Genomic DNA, 19,163 nt, shown 5'->3' with positions numbered 1-19,163 from the left:
ATCCCTGAGGCTGGGGCTCAGTCACTGGAGTTTCATTAAAACTGTCCACGTGATTCTAAGATGCAGCCAGGGTTAAGAAATACTGGACAGAGGAAGTCACCCTTTGAAACTGGGGAGGCAGGCATGGGTTTCATGAGTGTCTATCTCCTTACTGTCACCCTTCTCCATGTTCTGTAACAAGTGCGTCAGGCCTGGCTCAGGTTCTCACTTGTAAAGTGGAGAATCAATTGTCCTGCTTCTCCATAGGGTTTTTCTGTCTCAAATGCGACAGCATTCGTGTGTCCTTATGGATATTCGTCCAGATCCCATCTGTCCCTCCTCTGGGGTGATGACTTTCTTCTACCCTGTCTTACAGTTTCCCTTCTCTGACTTTCATTTTTCTGATCGTATTTGCACCAAGCATCTGTAGACTGCTTCTCATATCTTCAGGGATTGGTAAGAAGGCAGGAGTGTTGGTGCCCAATTCAAAGCACATCGCAAGGATCTAGAAGACAATGACAGGTTTAGAACATCCATGGGCTGACAGGTATCCAGCTGTCTTGAAGGAGGATCAGCCAGTCTTTTTTTTACTCAGATTGTATTGTTATTTGCACTGGTTTGATGGGAGAGCTAATGGAGTGTAGGGTACCTATCTTGAAATAGTGGCAGCAGTCATTGATTTTCCTTTCCTATAACTGAAAACTTTAAAGAATATGTTCTGGGACTTCCCTGGTGGCACAGTGGTTAAGAATCCGCCTGCCAATGCAGGGGACACGGGTTCGAGCCCTGGTCCAGGAGGTCCCACATGCCAAAGAGCAACCAAGTCTGTGTGCCACAACTTCTGAGCCTGCGCGCTAGAGCCCACAAGCCACAACTACTGAGCCCACGTGCCACAACTACTGAAGCCCATGTGCCTAGAGCCCGTGTTCCATAACAAGAGAAGCCACCACAACGAGAAGCCTGCACACTGCAACAAAGAGTAGCCCCCGCTCACTGCAGCTAGAAAAAGCCCGTGCACAGCAACAAAGACCCAACACAGCCAGAAACAAATAATAAATAAGTAAATTCATTTTTTTAAAAAGAATATGTTCCATGATTTATTAGAGTTTGGAGGAGTTATTAGGTTACTGCGGTTTGGAGAGATACATATCAAAGGATCAGGAAGGACACAGAAGCTGTACTGTAGCCCAGAAAGATCTATATCCATTCAATACTAAAATTTGCCAAATAAATATGACTCTGTTTTTTTTTTCTTTTAAAGCCACCAGAAATATATGCATGGATGTAAATCCATAGGGAAAGAACACAGTGAACAACTGAACTCAATCAGGATTGGATGGTCAAAGGGAGTTTTAACTGTCTACTCTGATCAAAAGGAACTGTCACCTTGGAGTCATTCTTAACTATTTTTGGGTCTTGCATCCTCCATCCAGTTAAGCTGTCAGCAAATCCTATCAGATTAACCTTCAAAGAACATCCAGAATCCATACACTGCTCATCACCTCCAACTGAACTCATACAGTCCATTGTTTTCCAAAATTGTTGACCGCGACCCACGGTAGGAAATACATTTTACAACATGACCTATTACACCTGAACATATATAAGTTTGAAAAAAACTTCACCAGGGCTTCCCTGGTGGCGCAGTTGTTTAGAGTCCGCCTGCCGATGCAGGGGACACGGGTTCATGCCCTGGTCCGGGAGGATCCCACATGCCACGGAGCGGCTGGGCCCGTGAGCCATGGCCGCTGAGCCTGTGCATCCGGAGCCTGTGCTCCACAACGGGAGAGGCCACAACAGTGAGAGGCCCGTGTACCGCAAAAAAAAAAAAAAAAAAAAAATCACCATAAATTACTTTCTTCTTCTAAATTCACTGTGCACTATTTTCTATTCCACTGTATTTCATTTTTTGAAATACTCATTAAACACACTAAAAAATGCTGGTCATGGAATCAGATACTAAGATGGAACTTGGGAAGCAAGATTAGGGACCAACACCCGTGTGGTCAAACTGCAAGGCCTGTGAGGTCTCAGCCTCCCAGGTGGAAGCCGTGTGGCGCCTGTCAGTGGTCCCCGTCAGGCTGCAATGGCTGGGCCCTCATACCTAAGAGGGCCTCTGTCTCTTAGCAGTCCATTGTGGGCTGCCCTCAGGCCACGCAGGAGGCTGGCTGCTGACTCCACTCCCCAAAGCTGGGCAGCAAGTTCCTCCTTGGAGTAGGACTGGTGGGTCACCTTGTCCACCATAGGACCCATTAAAATGACTTTATGATCGATCAGTGAACTGTGAAGCATAATTTAAACACTTTGACCTTTTGCCCGGACTGCTACAATAGCTTTACACTCATCTGTTTCCATTCTTGCCTTTCTACTGTGTGTATTTCACACATGGTAGCCAAAATAATCCTTTAAAAATGTAAATCACATGTCCCTCCTTTACTCAAAACCTTCCACTAATTTCCACTTAAAATCCCACAAATGTTAATTAGCACATTAAAAGATGCTCAGCATCACTAATCATTAGGGAAATGCAAAGTGACGATACCAGTTCACATTCATTCAGATGGTTATCAAAACAAAACCAGGAAACAAGCATCGGTGAGTATGGGAAGAAACTGGAACCCTTGCATAGATGCTGTGGAAAACAGTTCCCAAAAACCTAAACATAGAATTACTGTATGTCAAGCAATCCCACACTGGGTAAATACCCAAAAGTGAAAGCGGGGTCTCTAACAGGTATTTCATTATTCTCAACAGCCAAAAGGTGAAAACAACCCAAATGTTCATTAATAAATGATTGGATAAACAAAATGTGGCCCATACATACAATGGAATATTATTCAGCCTTAAAAAAGAAGGAAATTCTGACACGTGTTACAACGTGGATGAACCTGGAGAACATTATGCAAATGGAAATAAGCCAGACACCAAAGGACAAATACTGTATGATTCTACTTCCGTGAGAACCTAGAATAGTCATACTCACAGAGACAGAATGTAGAATAGTGGTTACAAGGGGCCGGGGCGGGGTTGGGGGGGAATGGGGAGTGTTTGATGGGGACGGAGTTTCAGTTGGGAAGATGATAAAGTTCTGGAGATGGATGGTGGCCATGGCTGCACATCAGTGTGAATGTACTTAACATCACCAAACTATACACTTAAAAATGATTAAAAAGATAAGTTTCATGTTATGACTATTTTACCACAATAAAAATAATAATAAAAATCCAAATCCTTACCATGATCCCTGGCTGCTTCTTCAATCTTATCACCCACCAGTTTCTTCCCATCACTCACAGGCCTTCAGCCCTGCTGGCATCCTTGCCGTACCAAGACTGCACCAAGCACACACTTCCTGTTCTCTGCCTGGTATGCTTTTTCCTCTCACAGGTCTCTGCTCAAACAGCCCCTGAAAAGCCTTCCTGAAAATCTACTGCTGAAGGTGAAAAATAATTTTCCTTCCACCCTTCTGAGTTCTTTGGTTGAAACCCCAGTAATAAAAGACAGATTAACAAGAGAAAAACAAAAAGAGGTTTATTAACATGTATACCTCGTGTATACCTAGAGAAAATAGAAAAATACCTAGAGATACCCAGAGAAAAATTAGCAACTCCCTGAGGTGGCTTAGAACTCAGGCTTAAATACCACCTTAATAAGGAAAGGGGATGGGAGATGAAGGCCTCTTGGGGGAGAGTAAAAGGTTTTTAGGAAAGATGAACAGGCCCTTAGAACAGGTTGGAGATTTGACAATTTGACAAAACTTGTCAGGGTGTGGCGTCCACTTCCACTCTTGAAACTCCCAGGGAGGGGACTTAACGGCAACTGAGCTTCTTTTGGAGGGTCTGTCTTTAGAAATGTAAGGGAGTTCGGAGAAATCTTCTCCCCACATTTACTGTTTTTCAAGTGCCAACAGCTCAAAATAACCAAAACAGCAAAGCAGCATCTGTGGAGTGGCATGTCCTGTACTCCTACATACATATTTTGGGGCGTATTCTGCTATCCTCCCCTAGAATGCAAAGCCCGTGACTGCAGAGACTTTATTTTGTGCCATGAGCAAGCCCGGCATATACTAGGTAGTCAGTGTTAAACGTTTACCTTTCCTATAATGTATACCCATATTCCTTGTATAATTAGAACTTTAATTTCAAAAGACTAAAATCCTGGATTACTGAAATTCTTAGGTATAAACTCAGCATCCAAAAGAAAACAAAAAAAAAAATGTGTGCAAGGAGCGTAAATGCCCTTGGATGGCTAACGCGGAGCACGGGCGCCAGCTGCTTATCCAGGGCTCCCAAGTTTCTCCCGCCGACACTAACAACTAACAACACTAGCACGTTCCGAAGCACCAGCTACAAGCGTTCGGACAGTCCTGCGGACAGGACGAGTGGGAAACCTGGGGCCCCAGGTGGCGTGATGCAGCCCGAAGTGCGGAACCGCACCCAACAGGAACGGCCTGGCCAGGGTGCGGGCGCGGGCGCTGGGCACTCCGACCCGCGTCTCTATGGTAGGAGCTGAAAAACCGGAAGTAGCCGCGAGAGGGGCGGGGCAGGGGCGGGGCCTCCGGCACCTCCTCCGCTGGGAGCCGAGGAGAGATGGCGGCCGCCGACGGCGTCGGGGAGGCTGCGCAGGGCGGGGAGCCAGGTCAGCCGGAGCCGCCGCCGCCCCAGCCGCATCCCCCGCCGCCCCAGCTGCCGCAAGAAGAGGCGGCGGCGTCCCCTATGGATGACGGGTTCCTGAGCCTGGACTCGCCCACCTATGTCCTGTACAGGTAACGCACACGGTATGGTCGCGGCGCGGGAGACCCTCCCCCGCGCGCGGCGCTGCACGGGGCGCGGCTGCGGCAGAAGCTCGCGCGTCCTCGCCGTCCGGCAGCCGGGAGCGGCGGGGTGGGGCCCGCGCTGTCACCGCTCTGGGCGGTGGAGTTTCCGGGCCCCACAGCGCTGGCCTGCTATAGTCCGAATGCCAAAGGGCTTGGGTGCAGTCGGACCGCAAGGAAGGTCCAGATTGGCTCACTTAAGAAACGGGGCTTCCCGTGGTTTGTTCTGCGGAAACGGAGAGAGCTAGCTTAAGATCTTTGGGGACCGGGACGTTTTCATTCGGCGTTTTCTTTCAGTGTTTTTAGCGCCCAGCGTCAGCCAGGCACCGAGTTAGGCTGTAAGGATGAGACTATGAGGATTCAACTCCGTTACGCATCCCCTCGTCGCCTCGCGCTTAGTGCAAGCCATGTGCAGTGTCGGGTACTGCTGTAACTTTCTCGCCTTTCCTCCCCATCTTTGCCACCACCCAGTCCCGTCCCCGTTAGTTCTTTGCTTTCTATTGGTCATGCTGGTTCCCCAGCTGCATTTTGAACCTGCAGAGACGACTGAGACGTCCTTACTTTTCTTATGTCTTACTTTTTCTTCTATAGTTCTAGGTAAACCCATTAGATGGCTGATTTGCGTAGGTTGTTTATGAATTGAGTGAAAGCCACTATGCAGATTTCGTTCTTGGAGTTTACAGTGTTGGTGATTTCAGTTGGTTGAAGTGGCCCCGTAGCCCTCAGACCTCCTCTCTGAACTGTGAAATACTCCGCTTCTTCCCTTGACTGTGTCCGATTTCCCTGTGCCTAAAGGACAGCGGTACCATTCTCATGCCACTCCCCATCTAGGTCTCACACCTCGGGTAATTGTTTCCCCTGGATTTCTCCTTGTATAATGGGCACAATTTTAGGATTTGTCTAGATACCACAGAATTTTTGCTGTCAATAGCTGATGAGTACAGAGAACTGAAAAATGGGTAATAGGGAAAGAATGTAAGTAAAAGAGTGGTTAACGAAAGTTTGGTCACACTGAGCAGTTTACACAGCAGTGTCTATAGGCACCCAGTGTTGCCACTGTAATTTATTTTAGCTTTGATAATGAGAAGTAGTATTCATTGAATACTTACTATATGCATTTATTATATGCTACATTTATAACATATAGCATATATATTTAAGCATACAGTAATACTATATAGTACATTTAGTGTATTTCCTGTATAATATTGTATATGCTAACTGTGTGTGTTAGGGTATATATAGTATAATAGTGTATATATAGTATAATACTATGTATTATATGCTTACTATTATGCATATTTTAAGAGCTTAACATATTATCTCACTTAAACCTCCAAGTAGCCTTCTAAGGTTGGTTGGTAATAGTATCATCTCCATTTTATAAATGAAGAAATTGAGGCCCAGAGAGGTTAAGTAACTTCCTCAGGGTCACACAGCTAGTTAAGTGGTAGAGCCAGTGTTCCACAGATTCCAGACTCTACTGACCACCTGGACCACCTTTCAGTGTACAGTAAAATGATAGTGATTACTTTTACTTTTAAATATCACTTCTACTTATTCAGAGTATTCAAATAAAAATTGTTATTCAAATTTTTTTAAACTATTGACTGATTCCAAAGAGCCTTATTAGACCAATGAATTAGATTGATTTCTAATTTAAAACTATTGTGTACTTGCTACAAAAACCTGCTTTTGCATTTATGTAAAAACTTTAAATTTGAAAGCTATTGATTTATTAACTTTAATTGGAAAATTATTCATTTTATTTTTCTTAAAAGTTTAATATGTAAAACAAAGTGGCAACACTTGGTCCTGAAGAATCCAACCATAGTTACATTATTTGTAAGTTAAAGTGTAATTGTTGCCTTTTTAAAAAAACATCAGATTTCTTTTTTTCCTTACAGGCTTGAATATAATCACTGAAAAATATATGTATTTTCAGGGACAGAGCAGAATGGGCTGATATAGATCCAGTGCCGCAGAATGATGGCCCCAATCCAGTGGTCCAGATCATTTATAGTGAAAAATGTAAGTTTATTTTTTATTAGGGAAAGGTCTGTAAGTCAAACTTAGTAGCAAAGTTGAAATTCACAACTATGTGACTAGATAGATGACAGATTTTTGTCTAATAAAGATCTAAATGACTTAAGCTAATCTTGTGGGGTTTTGTAATTTATTTTCATGATTAAAAGTTTCATTTTGTCCAAAGAGTGGACGTATTTTAAGTTTAAATAATGAATGTTACATTATAATACATAGTAACCACTGTGTGATTGTGCTTTTCATTTAGTGTTTAATCTGCACATGAGATACAGCAGAAATGATTTACTGTTTTATTTAGAATAAACTTTGGTTGTTGAAACATGAGCATTTTGAAATATATTTTAGCTGTGAAATGTTAGGCTCAGCTGGAATATATTACTGATAGTGAGTGGATTATTTTCTTTGACAAAGTATTCTTTCATAATGAATGTGAAATGCTTTGTAAATTGAAGGCCATACAAATGTTAATTGTTAGTTGTTCTTCTAGGAAGGGGTAAACAAAATGGAATGCTAGTTTTGTAGTTTTATGTAGTTTTATGTATATATATATTTCTTTCAGTTAAGGCTCTGTTATCCAAGATCATTCCTCTTTTACAAAAAGCGATTATTATTTTTTCTGATTATGAGATAATGTCAAGAATGTAAAGAAAGTGGGCTTCCCTGGTGACATAGTGGTTGAGAGTCCGCCTGCCGATGCAGGGGACACGGGTTCGTGCCCCGGTCCGAGAATATCCCACATGCCGCGGAGCGGCTGGGCCCGTGAGCCATGGCCGCTGAGCCTGCGCATCCGGAGCCTGTGCTCCGCAACGGGAGAGGCCGCAACAGTGAGAGGCCCACGTACCGCAAAAATTAAATTAATTAATTTAAAAAAAAATATATATATATATCATATTGCAAACCACAAAGGAAAAGAGAGAAATAATGACCCATTGATCAAAAATTGATAAATGGGGCTTCCCCGGTGGCGCAGTGGTTGGGAGTCCGCCTGCCGATGCAGGGGACACGGGTTCGTGCCCCGGTCTGGGAGGATCCCACATGCCGCGGAGCGGCTGGGCCCGTGAGCCATGGCCCCTGAGCCTGCGCGTCCGGAGTCTGTGCTCCACAACGGGAGGGGCCACAGCAGTGAGAGGCCCGCGTACCGCAAAAAAAAAAAAAAAAAATTGATAAATGATTATATCAGAATTTTAAATTTGTGCAACAGAAGACACCATGAATAAGTTAAAAAGCAAACAGCAGTGTGGGAGAAGATGTATAAACAGAGGATCGATATTCAGAACCTTATAAGGAATTCCTATGAAAGGTTAAAGAAACAGGGAAACTAATCAAAAAATAGACAAAGGGTACGAACTTGTAGTTCATAGAAGAAAAAATTTCGTTAGCCATTAAATAGGGGGAAAATCCATTATCATTAGGAATGAAAGATAATTTTAAACTGTTTTATGATATTAGATATTGAGACATACGAACAGATCCATGCTTTTCAGATGGTAGTTTTCATATGTTTAGCCATTTTAGAAAGCAGTTTTGCATGTATATTTAGTAAAACTAGAAAATGCTCATATCTTACAACCTTGAAGTGCTGCTTCGCATGATACATTCTGGGTTCATTCTGGCTTATGGCATCAGATGACATGTACTAGGAGGCTGAGAGCACAGACTTCAGAGCCAGACCACCTAGTTCAGATTCTAACTGCACCACTTTACTGACTCTGTAACCTTGGACAAGTTATTTAACCTCTCATTATCTCTGTCTCCTCCTGTGTAAAATGAGGACGATAGTAGTAACTACTTTATAGGGTGAGAGAGTTATACACATGAAATAAGAGAACAGTGGCTGACTTACAGTAAGCACAGTGTGTGATAGCTGTCACAATTCACAGCATTTTTTGAAAGAACAAAATATTGGAAACCAGCTATATATTTGTGTTTTGGAGAATAGATAAATGTATCGTTGTCATACAGTTGTGTGCTATATAACCAATAAGAGGATCTAGATCTGTTATAATAGGGACAGATCGCAGAAACAGTGTTGAGTGGAAAAAAGGCACATAAGTTTTAGACACTTTGTGTATGACAGTATATTAAATTTGTAATTTTTAATTAAAAGACTTTTAATATCAAAAAATCTAATGAATATAAAATTCTATTTATATAATCCCAAATTTATTGATGACCCTAAATTATATAGGTTCATATAGCCCTAAGACTGAGTATCCTAGTCCCACTTATAGAAATCTGTTCTGCAAAAAAATAGCATTGACATGTAAATTATGCCAGGCCCACTGTATGGAAAAGTGAAACAAGAATGATGTAGATGTGTATACACAGGCATGGAAGGACATATCACTGAGGGGGAAATGCCAAAATGAAAAGCGGAATGAAAATGTTATGCCAACTTCATTAAAAAACAAGAGCAAGATTACATTTATTTGCTTAGAAAAATGTCTGGAGAGACATATCAAGTGGTAACAGCCATTACCACTGATACAGATCCACTGCACTGGGGAGCAGCACTGGAGTACGGGAAACTTCATGTACTTTTATATTGTTTGCAGGGTTTACAAAGAGCATGTATTTATTTATTTTCTTTTTTTTTTTTAATACCCAAAAGAGTTTTATTTTAAACATTTACCAAATTTAAGTTGTGCTAACTTCTGATACATAGACATATGTATCTACATAACTGTATATACATGTGTACATAAATACATATGTAATTCACATCTATGGTAATATTTTGAGCTTTACCTATGAAATTAATTTCAGTTTGGGTCAAATATTTCATCTTTTGCAAGAAACCTAACTTGTTCATGAAAATCTTGAATCCATCCGAGGTAAGGAATAGAATCCCAGGTAGGACTGGGATATGCGAGTGGGGTGGTCAGACATGCCACTAGCCCATACAGGGTGTGTTGGTGAAAATTTGAAAAAGGAGCCACATCGTCTGGGCAGACATGGGCATGCACCAATAAACTCGGCTTGGTGAGTAGGGCAGGATTTCAGCTCGCATTCCCTGCCTCAGCTGGATGCCTTGCACTGGGTGCAACCTGCATGTAGGTGGCAGTCCTAGAGGGATGGCTCAGTGGCGGTGCAAGCAGAAGATGGTGATCTGGCCACCCTTGTACAGCTCCATTCCTCGCTAGACTGATATAATTTGTCTGGAGGAGTTTGGTCGGGTAGGGATCTTTTCTTCTCACCACTTCTGATGATTTAGCTGAAGAAGGAGATCTCCCCGATGGAAGAAGTCCATTTTTCAGGTTCAAGTGTGCAGATGGCTGTGTAGCCTCCAAGTGGGCTTTCATGGTTTAATCTTAGGAAATAGCCCAATGTTGATTCTTGAGTCCTAACAAAAATATGCTGTCGATCTGGTTGTAGATGAGCTTTGCAATTTCCCTTTTCTCTCAGCGCCTCAGCTCGGCCGCCTCATGCCAGCGGTCGTACGGAGGGGCTGCGTGAGGAGAGAGGAGTGGGCGGGGAGCCACCAGGCTGCTCCCCAGTCCCAGGCGGGCTGTCTGGGGCACCAGGGCCATGCACGCCCCCACCCGGATGGCGCAGCCAAGCGGGCGCGTGGTGTTCCGCGCCCTCCAGGCTGACTCCCAGAACATGTATTTCTTTTTAATTAAAAATATTTTGGGGGACTTCCCTGGTGGTGCAGTGGTTAAGAATCCACCTTGCCAATGCAGGGGACATGGGTTCAAGCCCTGGTCTGGGAAGATCCCACATGCCACGGAGCAACTAAGCCTGTGCGCCACAACTACTGAGCCCGCGCTCTAAAGCCCGCGAGCCACAACTACGGAAGCCCGTGTGCCCTAGGGCCCATGCTCTGCAACAAGAGAAGCCACCCCAGTGAGAACTCTGCGCACCACAACGAACAATAGGCCCTGCTCGCCGCAACTAGAGAAAGCCCACACGCCACAACAGAGACTCAGTACAGCCAAAAAAATATATTTTTTAAAGTAACACATGCTCATTGAAGAAAAATTTGAAGATGTTAACATCAAAAGAAGAGTCTAATCATCGAGAACTAACCACTGTTAACATTTGGTGTATAGCCTGCCACTCCTCGGAAAATATGTTTCCACAGAGTTAGGTTTATACTATGTATGTGTACATGTGTGAATATAAAATAATGTGTTTATACATTGTATATAGAGTTAACATGTTATAAGCATTTTGTTACACATTTTAAAGCATTTGGGAGCTTGGTTCTTAATGACCACATAATATTGCATAGTTTTTTACCATTTATATTGTTTCTAAATTTTACTCTGGTATAAATTAAGTTCGGCATTCTAAAGGTAGTATTTACGAGTAGATGACCTTTGTATGTTCAGAAGGAGCTATAATTACTCATGCTCTCCTCTGATGATTTCATTTTTGAGGTTGTGGTTTAACGAAACCATATACATACCCATGTGTGCTTGCATGCACACACATAAATACATATGTGTGTATTGTGTATTTAATTTTTTAAATTTTTAAATGAAAAGTCATTGGATGCTTAAAGTAGTGATTTTTATAAAACAAAATTGAAAACCAGTAGTAGCAGAATGGTTAGGCAAATCAGGATAGATTGACATTGTATTCATGCATATTGACCTACTAAAAGTTTGGGAACCCTGTCAGTAACTGGAAAATTATATGCTATAAGAAAAACAGCAGGACTTTCCTGGTGGTCCAGTGGTTAAGAATCCATCTTCCGATGCAGGGGTTGATCCCTGGTCAGGGAACATACCCACGTGCCACGGGGCAACTAAGCCCATGTGCCACAGCTCCTGAGCCCGTGCTCCACAACTACCGAGCCCTTGCACTCTGGAGCCCACACGCCACAACTACTGAGCCCGCATGTTCTGGAGCCTACGCGCCACAACTAGAGAGCCTGCGTGCTGCAACTACTGAGCCCATGCACTCTGGAGACCACACACCACAGTTAGAGAGAGGCTCATGTGCCACAACGAAGAGCCCGTGCACTGCAACAAAAGATCCCGCATGCAGCAGTGAAGATCCCACATGCCACAACTAAGACCTGACACAGCCAAATAAATAACAAATAAATAAAGATTAAAAAAAAAGAAAAATAGCATAGCATGTCCACATAAATTTTTAATTGTGGAAAAAGAAGTAATGAGGAGTATTTAACACCTGGGGTTTTTTTTTTTTTTTAATTTATTTATTTTTGGCTGTGTTGTGTCTTCGTTTCTGTGCGAGGGCTTTCTCCAGTTGCGGCAAGCGGGGGCCACTCTTCATTGCGGTGCGCGGGCCTCTCACTGTCGTGGCCTCTCCCGTTGCGGAGCACAGGCTCCAGATGCGCAGGCTCAGTAGTTGTGGCTCACGGGCTTAGTTGCTCCGCGGCATGTGGGATCTTCCCAGACCAGGGCTCGAACCCGTGTCCCCTGCATTGGCAGGCAGATTCCCAACCACTGCGCCACCAGGGAAGCCCACCTGGGTTTTTTTAGTAGTCTGTTTAGGACCTTAGTCTGTTCTCTACGTTATTCTGTGCTGTGATGTGAAGGCATTTCAGCTGCAGTGAAATGAGCATTGTGGTTAGCAGTGTGTGCTTTGGTGTCAGACTAGATTGGGGTTTAACTTCTGTCTCCAAAGTACACTGGGCCATGTGAACTTGTTAATCTCTCTTAAATCTGTTTCTCTTGTGGAAATGAGAGTAAAATAGGTTAATATTTGTAAAGGTCTCTGTTCCTTCAGTTAAGAGATTGGCAAAGATCAGAGGTTTTGATACTCTGTCAGTGAGGATGTGGAAAAAAATCGGTGTATTCGTACATTCTTGGAGGGACTATATATTGAACAGACCTTTTCTGAGAGGTTAATTTGGTACCGTCTGTCAGCATCAACAGTGCACATAACCTTGATCCAGTAATTCCACTTGTAGTAATTCATCCTACAGCTGTACTGAATTTGCACGTGTGTGCAGAAATATACCATGATAGGACAGCGAAAGAATGAAAACAATTTAAACATTCATTTATAGGGGACGAGTTAGGTATAATTAGAGTGCCCATACAACGAAATGCTGTGCAGCTGTTTGAAAAACGTAGTAAACTTTGTCACGGGGAATGTGGTTGAAAATTATGTCATCGTCTCATCTTATTCCTCAAACTCATATGTTCATAAATAAACATATTTTTAACTAAACGAATAGCTGCTGCTCTGCACCTTACGTTTTTCACTCAACAGCCTGTCTTAGCAGCTGTTCCATTTCAGTACATAACAGAACAGCCTCGTTACTAATAGCTGCATAGGATTTTGTTGTATGGGTGTACCATGATGGACTTAACCCGTTCTTTACTCATGGAAATTTCAGTTGTTTCCAGTCTTCATTTCTTTATTTCTTATGTAAATTTCCTTGGATGCTTTGGGCACATACAGGAGTATGTTTGTAAGAAAACTTACTGGAACTGGAATTCTTAGGTCAATGAGTAGTCATTTATTTATTTATTTGTTTGTTTGTTTATTTATTTATTAGAGAAACACTTTATTTTTGGCTGCATTGGGTCTTTGTTGCTGAGCGTGGGCTTTCTCTAGTTGTGGCGAGCAGGGGCTACTCTTCGTTGCAGTTCGCGGACTTCTCATTGCGGTGGCTTCTCGTTGTGGAGCACGGGCTCTAGGCATGCGGGCTTCAGTAAGTTGTGGCTCACGGGCTCAGTAGTTGTGGCTCACGGGCTGTAGGCGTGCAGGCTTCAGTAGTTGTGGCACGCGGGCTCTAGAGCTCAGGCTCAGTAGTTGTGGTGCACGGGCTTAATTGCTCCTCGGCATGTGGGATCTTCCCAGACCAGGGCTCGAACCCGTGTCCCCTGCATTGGCAGGCAGATTCTTAACCACTGCACCTCCAGAGAAGTCCCCAGTTTTTAATTTTTAATAGATGTTACCAAGTGGTTTTCCATAGAGATATTTACTAGTTTATACGACCTTGAATAATGTATGAGTGAAAAAAGCAAGGCCTAGGACGTTAGAGTGGGATGTGATCTCATTTGTATTAAAAAAAAAAATGGGAGGATGGAATTAGAACATATGCTTCTATGTGCATAGGATATATTTGGAAGGATACACTAGAATCACTCCACAGTGGCTTCTGGGGAGAAGGACTGGGAATTTAGTGGAATGGAAACTTAGCATAAACCTTTTTGTACTGTTTGAGTTTTCTATCATTGTGTATATTACTTTTTCAGTTAAAAAAAACTGATCAAAATAAAATGTGAGAAAAACAGCTAAGTGAATATATTTGGATATATGCACTCTTAATTTTTCTTTAATGCATAAGGTCTCTGGGGGATCTGGAGTCTGGCATCAACCCCTGTATATGCATCCTGGCTGTGACACAAGTTATCAGGGTGGCAGTCATAGTCATTGGATTTTCTTTCTTTTGCTTATTGTTATAAATCGTATACATACAATAAAGTATCTTCCTCACAGAGTAAAACAACACTTTGTACTACAGTGGTTGTTTTAAACAAGAAAGACCATCCTAATGCAGTTGTGTCCTCTGTTTCTAGTTCAGGATGTTTATGATTATTTCCGGGCTGTCCTGCAGCGTGACGAGAGAAGTGAACGAGCTTTTAAACTAACCAGAGATGCTATCGAGTTAAATGCAGCCAATTACACAGTGTGGTAAGTAAGACACATTGTTAATATTCCCTGTCTGAATGTCGCAGGTTTTAGTTTGGATGACTTCTTTCTTAACGTTAATTTTTATCAAAATAACAATTCACATGTGAGCTTAAAAGTCAGAGGCTGAATGAAAAATAGCAATCTCTGCTCTATTCCTTCTCACTACAGAGTCCCACTCCCCGGAGGCAACAATTCCTAGGTGTTTTTTCTTAAAATCACCTCTATATTCTAAATCATATGCTTGATTATTTGTGATTTTTTCATTTTAGACATTACTCCTTCTATGGAAAATAGAGTTCAGTCTCCTGTACTGTCTCCATCACAGTAATCAGTTCATGGTTCATGCGGACCCACATTTCATCATATATTTACATTTCCTTTAACAGATTGGCTTTTTTATTTAGTTTTGTTCTCTTTTTACCAGCAAGTTAACTGTCTCCCAGACTCTCTGCTCATGTAGAATGTCTCGTTACTGTTGAGCACAGCAGGTAACCCTTCAGTTCCTTCCTTTCTTCTCCAAGGACTTGGGCACCGCGTGTCTGGTCCATAGCTCTTTCCTTTGTTGGGTCCCTGTTTCCTAGATCCCACATCTTTCTCTTTCCTGCTTTACTCTCATTTTATAGACCAGATCCTTGAATAGAAGAAAACTCTTAGAAGGCTGTGATGGAAATTGTTACTGAGGTTTCATAAATTTAAAAGTGTCTTCGGTCTCTTCGAGCTTTAGTGATAGAATTCTAGATTGGAAATCATTCTCCGTTAGATTTTTAAAACTGTCTTTCTGTTTCTTTCAGCCTCTATTGAGAAGATTCCCATTCCTTCGTTTTAACCTTTTCTTTAGCTTTGGGAATTTTTTTTTTTTTTATGTTCTTTTGATAATGTCTTCTCTCTTTCCTCTGTTGACTGTCTCTGGAATGCCTTTTAGTTGCATGTTGTACTTCTGAGGTTGTCTTTTCTTACTCATCCGTTTTTATTTACTTTTGAGATTTCTTCAACTTTATCTTCTAACTCTTCTATCTGCACTCATTTTTAATTTACAAGAGCTCTTTTTATCTTCTCTGAGTATTCTTTTTTAATAGCATCTTGTTTATTTCATGGATGGGATATGTTTTCATTTTTTCTATTTGTTTTGCTCTCTTTAATGTAAACATTTTTTTCAAATGAATGGTAACTCTTGGCTCTCCTTTCATACTTACAGTGGAAGCAGGAAAAACCTGATTTGGCATCTCTGCATGTTGCAGGACTTGTCACCTAGAGGGCTTTACCATGAAGCTAGTGTGGAGGCATGGGTGTTTTGTTTGACGTCTTCATATGTCAGTATTTCTGGGTCTTTTCTCTTGACTACTTTGTTTCTCTGAAGAAGAGCTGTCTGAGGAGTGTACATTTGGCTGCCACAGTTCTGGGGGTCAATTCTGGCAGGGGAAGACAGGGGTGGGGGCCATCTCAGTTATTCAGTGTATCAGCGTTTTAAATTTCCTTGTTTCCAGCCTTTACCTCACCCTGCCTTCTGCTGTGTCTGGTATTTCTTTCTGCTTTGGATTTTTCCAGAAAATAAAGCCACTTGTCTGCTGCCCAGGCTTTTTAGGAAAACCCTAGTCCTTCTCCTGCGTGTTTTCTTTACTTTCACAAAACACACTTCACTTCTGGCGCTTCTAGTCACCGAATGTTTGTGGGATTTTTCCCCTACCAAGCAGTTCCCTATGACACCACCTGGGTGTCCTACAGTTTAACTCAATTCTAACACTGTCTACCTGCAGGTAACGTCAGACCCCACAGGTTAAGGGCTTGGTCCCACAAGCCTGCCCCACCCCAATGCCAGTCGCACATCCTGTGCTTCTGACTGGTGGGCCATAAATCAGAGGTTCCACGATCCCCTCCTTGGGTTCAACTGATTTGCTAGAGCAGCTCACAGAACTCAGGGAAACACTTATGTTTACCAGTTTATTAAATGATATGATAAAACACACAGATGCGCAGCCAGATGAAAAGGTGCATAGGGTGACATCTGGGAGGGTCCCAAGCACTGGAGCTTCCGTTCCTGTGGGGTTGAGGTGCATCACCCTCCTGGTACATGGATGTGTTCACCCACCTGGAAGCTCTCCAAATCCCCTACTGTTGGGATTTAATGGTGGCTTCCTCGCGTGGACACGATCGATTATTAACTCCATTTCCAGCCCTTCTCCCCTGTCTGGAAGATGGGAGGTGGAGCTGAACATTCCAAGTTTCTAATCAAGGCTTGGTCTTTCTGGTGACCATGAGCCATCCAGGAGCCCAACCAGAATCATCTCAGTAGAAGAGATACCTGAGTGCTCTTATCACTCAGGAATTTACAAGGGTTTTAGGAGCTCTGTGTGAGGAAAAAAAAAAAAGACACACACACACACACACACCCAGGTTGGGAGATGTCACCTCTCTGCTCAGGGTTGGGGGAAGGATCTTGGCTGCTGAGGACTCTTTCTACATTTTAAAATGTTTTCAGCCCCACTCTTGACTTCCAGTTTCGGAAATACCTGATACATCTCACTTCTGAACCTTTCTTCCTCACTTGACTTTTAAAGGTGTTTAGCACTTTCTGGTTTTCTAAGTCAGTCAAAACTATCAGCTTACCATTTTCCATCGTTTTGTTGACCTCTTCCAATTGCTGTGGTACCCCCTCATCCTTGTGGATTTATACCCTTTTTATTTCTTTACTGTCATTTTAGTAGGATTATCTAGAGCTGTTAGTGTGATCTTCCATCACTTTATGTCTCTAATATGCACATTTTTAGCTTGTAAGAAATTCCTGACTGTACACAGATCAGAGCAACTTAGAATGCATTTAAAATTTCCTAAGTTTATTTGCTGTTTTCTTAAAAACAGTATACCTGAAATTACCCATATGAACCAGGCTGCCTGTATGTGTATGTGCTCTGTGAAGCCTCATTTTCTTTAAGCTAATTATAATAGAGAAATACTATCATTTCCTCTATTTAGCATTTCATTTTAAGAGATAACTTTTAAAGTAGTTTTTTTTGGGGGGTGGAGTCAAGATGGCGGTGTGGGAAGACACAAGAGTTGGCGTCTCCCCACAACTAGGGCGCTTGCCAGACACTGGTGGGGGACCTCGAAGCCCAAGGAGATGGGAGGAACCCCCAAGTGAACCGGTAGGACATGGGGGGACTGAGCAGGGAGGAGAAGTGGAGGCCAGACAGGACCGGCGCCCCTGAGGGGTGGCTGAGAGGGGAGGAGTTCCTATGCCTGGAGGGACCCTCGGGGGCTTGGATCGGAGTGGGGAGAGTGCCCAGCATTTGCCCTACTCACTCGAGCCTGGGAAGCCTGCTGGGCTCCCAGGCCGGGTGCCCCGCCCTCCAAAGCCCCGTCCAGGATGCGTGGGTCCTGGAGGCATAGGAGGGAGGCCAGGGGAGAGGAGGAGAGGCAGCAGGAAGGGCCCTCCAGGACGGGAGGAGCAGAAGAGGAGCAGAGGGCATTTGCCCCGCCCACTTGGGCCCAGGAAGCCAGCTGGGCTCCCAGGCCGGGTCCCCCGTCCTCTACCAGAGGCAGACCTGGGCCCCTTCTCTTCCATTGAGCCTAAGCCCCACCCCCCACACACACACCCCCCAGGGCCTTTTCCAGCCGTGTGAGTCCTAAGCATAGACCCCGCCCACTACCCAAACCTTGCCCTTGCTTAGGCCCCGCCCTCCACAGCCAAGGCCTTTTCTACCTTTTTTTTTTTTCCTTCTGCTCTTGTTTTTTTTTTTTCCCTTCTGCTCTTGTTTACTATTGTGATTCTGTTTTACCTTACGGTTGTTTCATGTATATTTTTATTTTTATATTCTTTCTAACATATCTGTTAGTTTCCTAGTCTAATTTTATTTTTTACTCTTTCTTCTTCTTCTTCTTCTTATTTTTTTTTTTTGCTGCTCTGCGCAGCTTGCAAAATCTTGGCGCATGAGCCAGGGGTAGGACCGAAGCTCCTGCGGTAGGAGTTCCGAGTCTGAACCACTGGACTAACAGAACACCTCAGACCCCAGGGAATATTCATCGCAGTGAGGTCTCCCAGAGGTCCTCATCTCGGCACCAAGACCCAGCCCTACCCAACAGCCAACAAACTCCAGTGTTGGACGCCTCAGGCCAAACAACAAGTAAGACAGGAACACAATCCCACCCATCAAAAAAAAAAAAAAAATGAGACTGCAAAATATATGTCACAGATGAAGAGGCAAGGTAAAAACATACAAGACCAAATAAATGAAGAGGAAATAGGCAATCTACCTGAAAAAGAATTCACAGTAATGATAGTAAAGATGATTCAGACTGTTGGAAATAAAATGGAGGCACTGATTGAGAAAATACAAGAAATGTTTAACAAAGATCTAGAAGAACTAAAGAACAAACAAACAGAGATGAACAACACAACTGAAATGAAAAATACACTAGAAGGAATCAATAACAGAGTAACTGTGGCAGAAGAACGAATAAGTGAGCTGGAAGATAAAATGGTCGAAATAACTGCCGAGGAACAGAATAAAGAAAAAAGAATGAAAAGAATAGAAGACAATCTCAGATAGCTCTGGGACAACACTAAACGCACCAACATTCAAATTATAGGGGTCCCACAAGAAGAAGAGAAAAAGAAGGGGTCTGAGAAAATATTTGAAGAGATTATAGTGGAAAACTTCCCTAACGTGGGAAAGGAAATAGTCACCTAAGTCCAGGAAGCACAGAG

At 43.0% G+C, this 19,163-nt stretch overlaps 1 protein-coding gene across 1 annotated transcript in view; it reads left to right on the top strand.

Annotated features, from left to right (window-relative positions):
• Positions 1–4,568: 4,568 nt before the first annotated feature.
• The window catches only part of FNTA (farnesyltransferase, CAAX box, subunit alpha), a gene marked incomplete at its 5' end in the record, with an annotated part of 30,290 nt that continues 15,695 nt past the window's right edge, over positions 4,569–19,163 (top strand). The window contains 3 exons of the mRNA XM_079726510.1: positions 4,569–4,744; positions 6,738–6,823; positions 14,347–14,461. Coding sequence (XP_079582636.1) covers positions 4,569–4,744; positions 6,738–6,823; positions 14,347–14,461 — 377 coding nt within the window. The remainder of the gene's footprint in view (positions 4,745–6,737; positions 6,824–14,346; positions 14,462–19,163) is intronic.

This window comes from Hyperoodon ampullatus, assembly GCF_949752795.1.
Source record: "Hyperoodon ampullatus genome assembly, chromosome: 20".
Lineage (NCBI taxonomy): Eukaryota > Metazoa > Chordata > Mammalia > Artiodactyla > Ziphiidae > Hyperoodon > Hyperoodon ampullatus.
The sequence above is the reverse complement of the archived record's forward strand: the minus strand, read 5'-3'. Positions and strand labels throughout refer to the sequence as shown.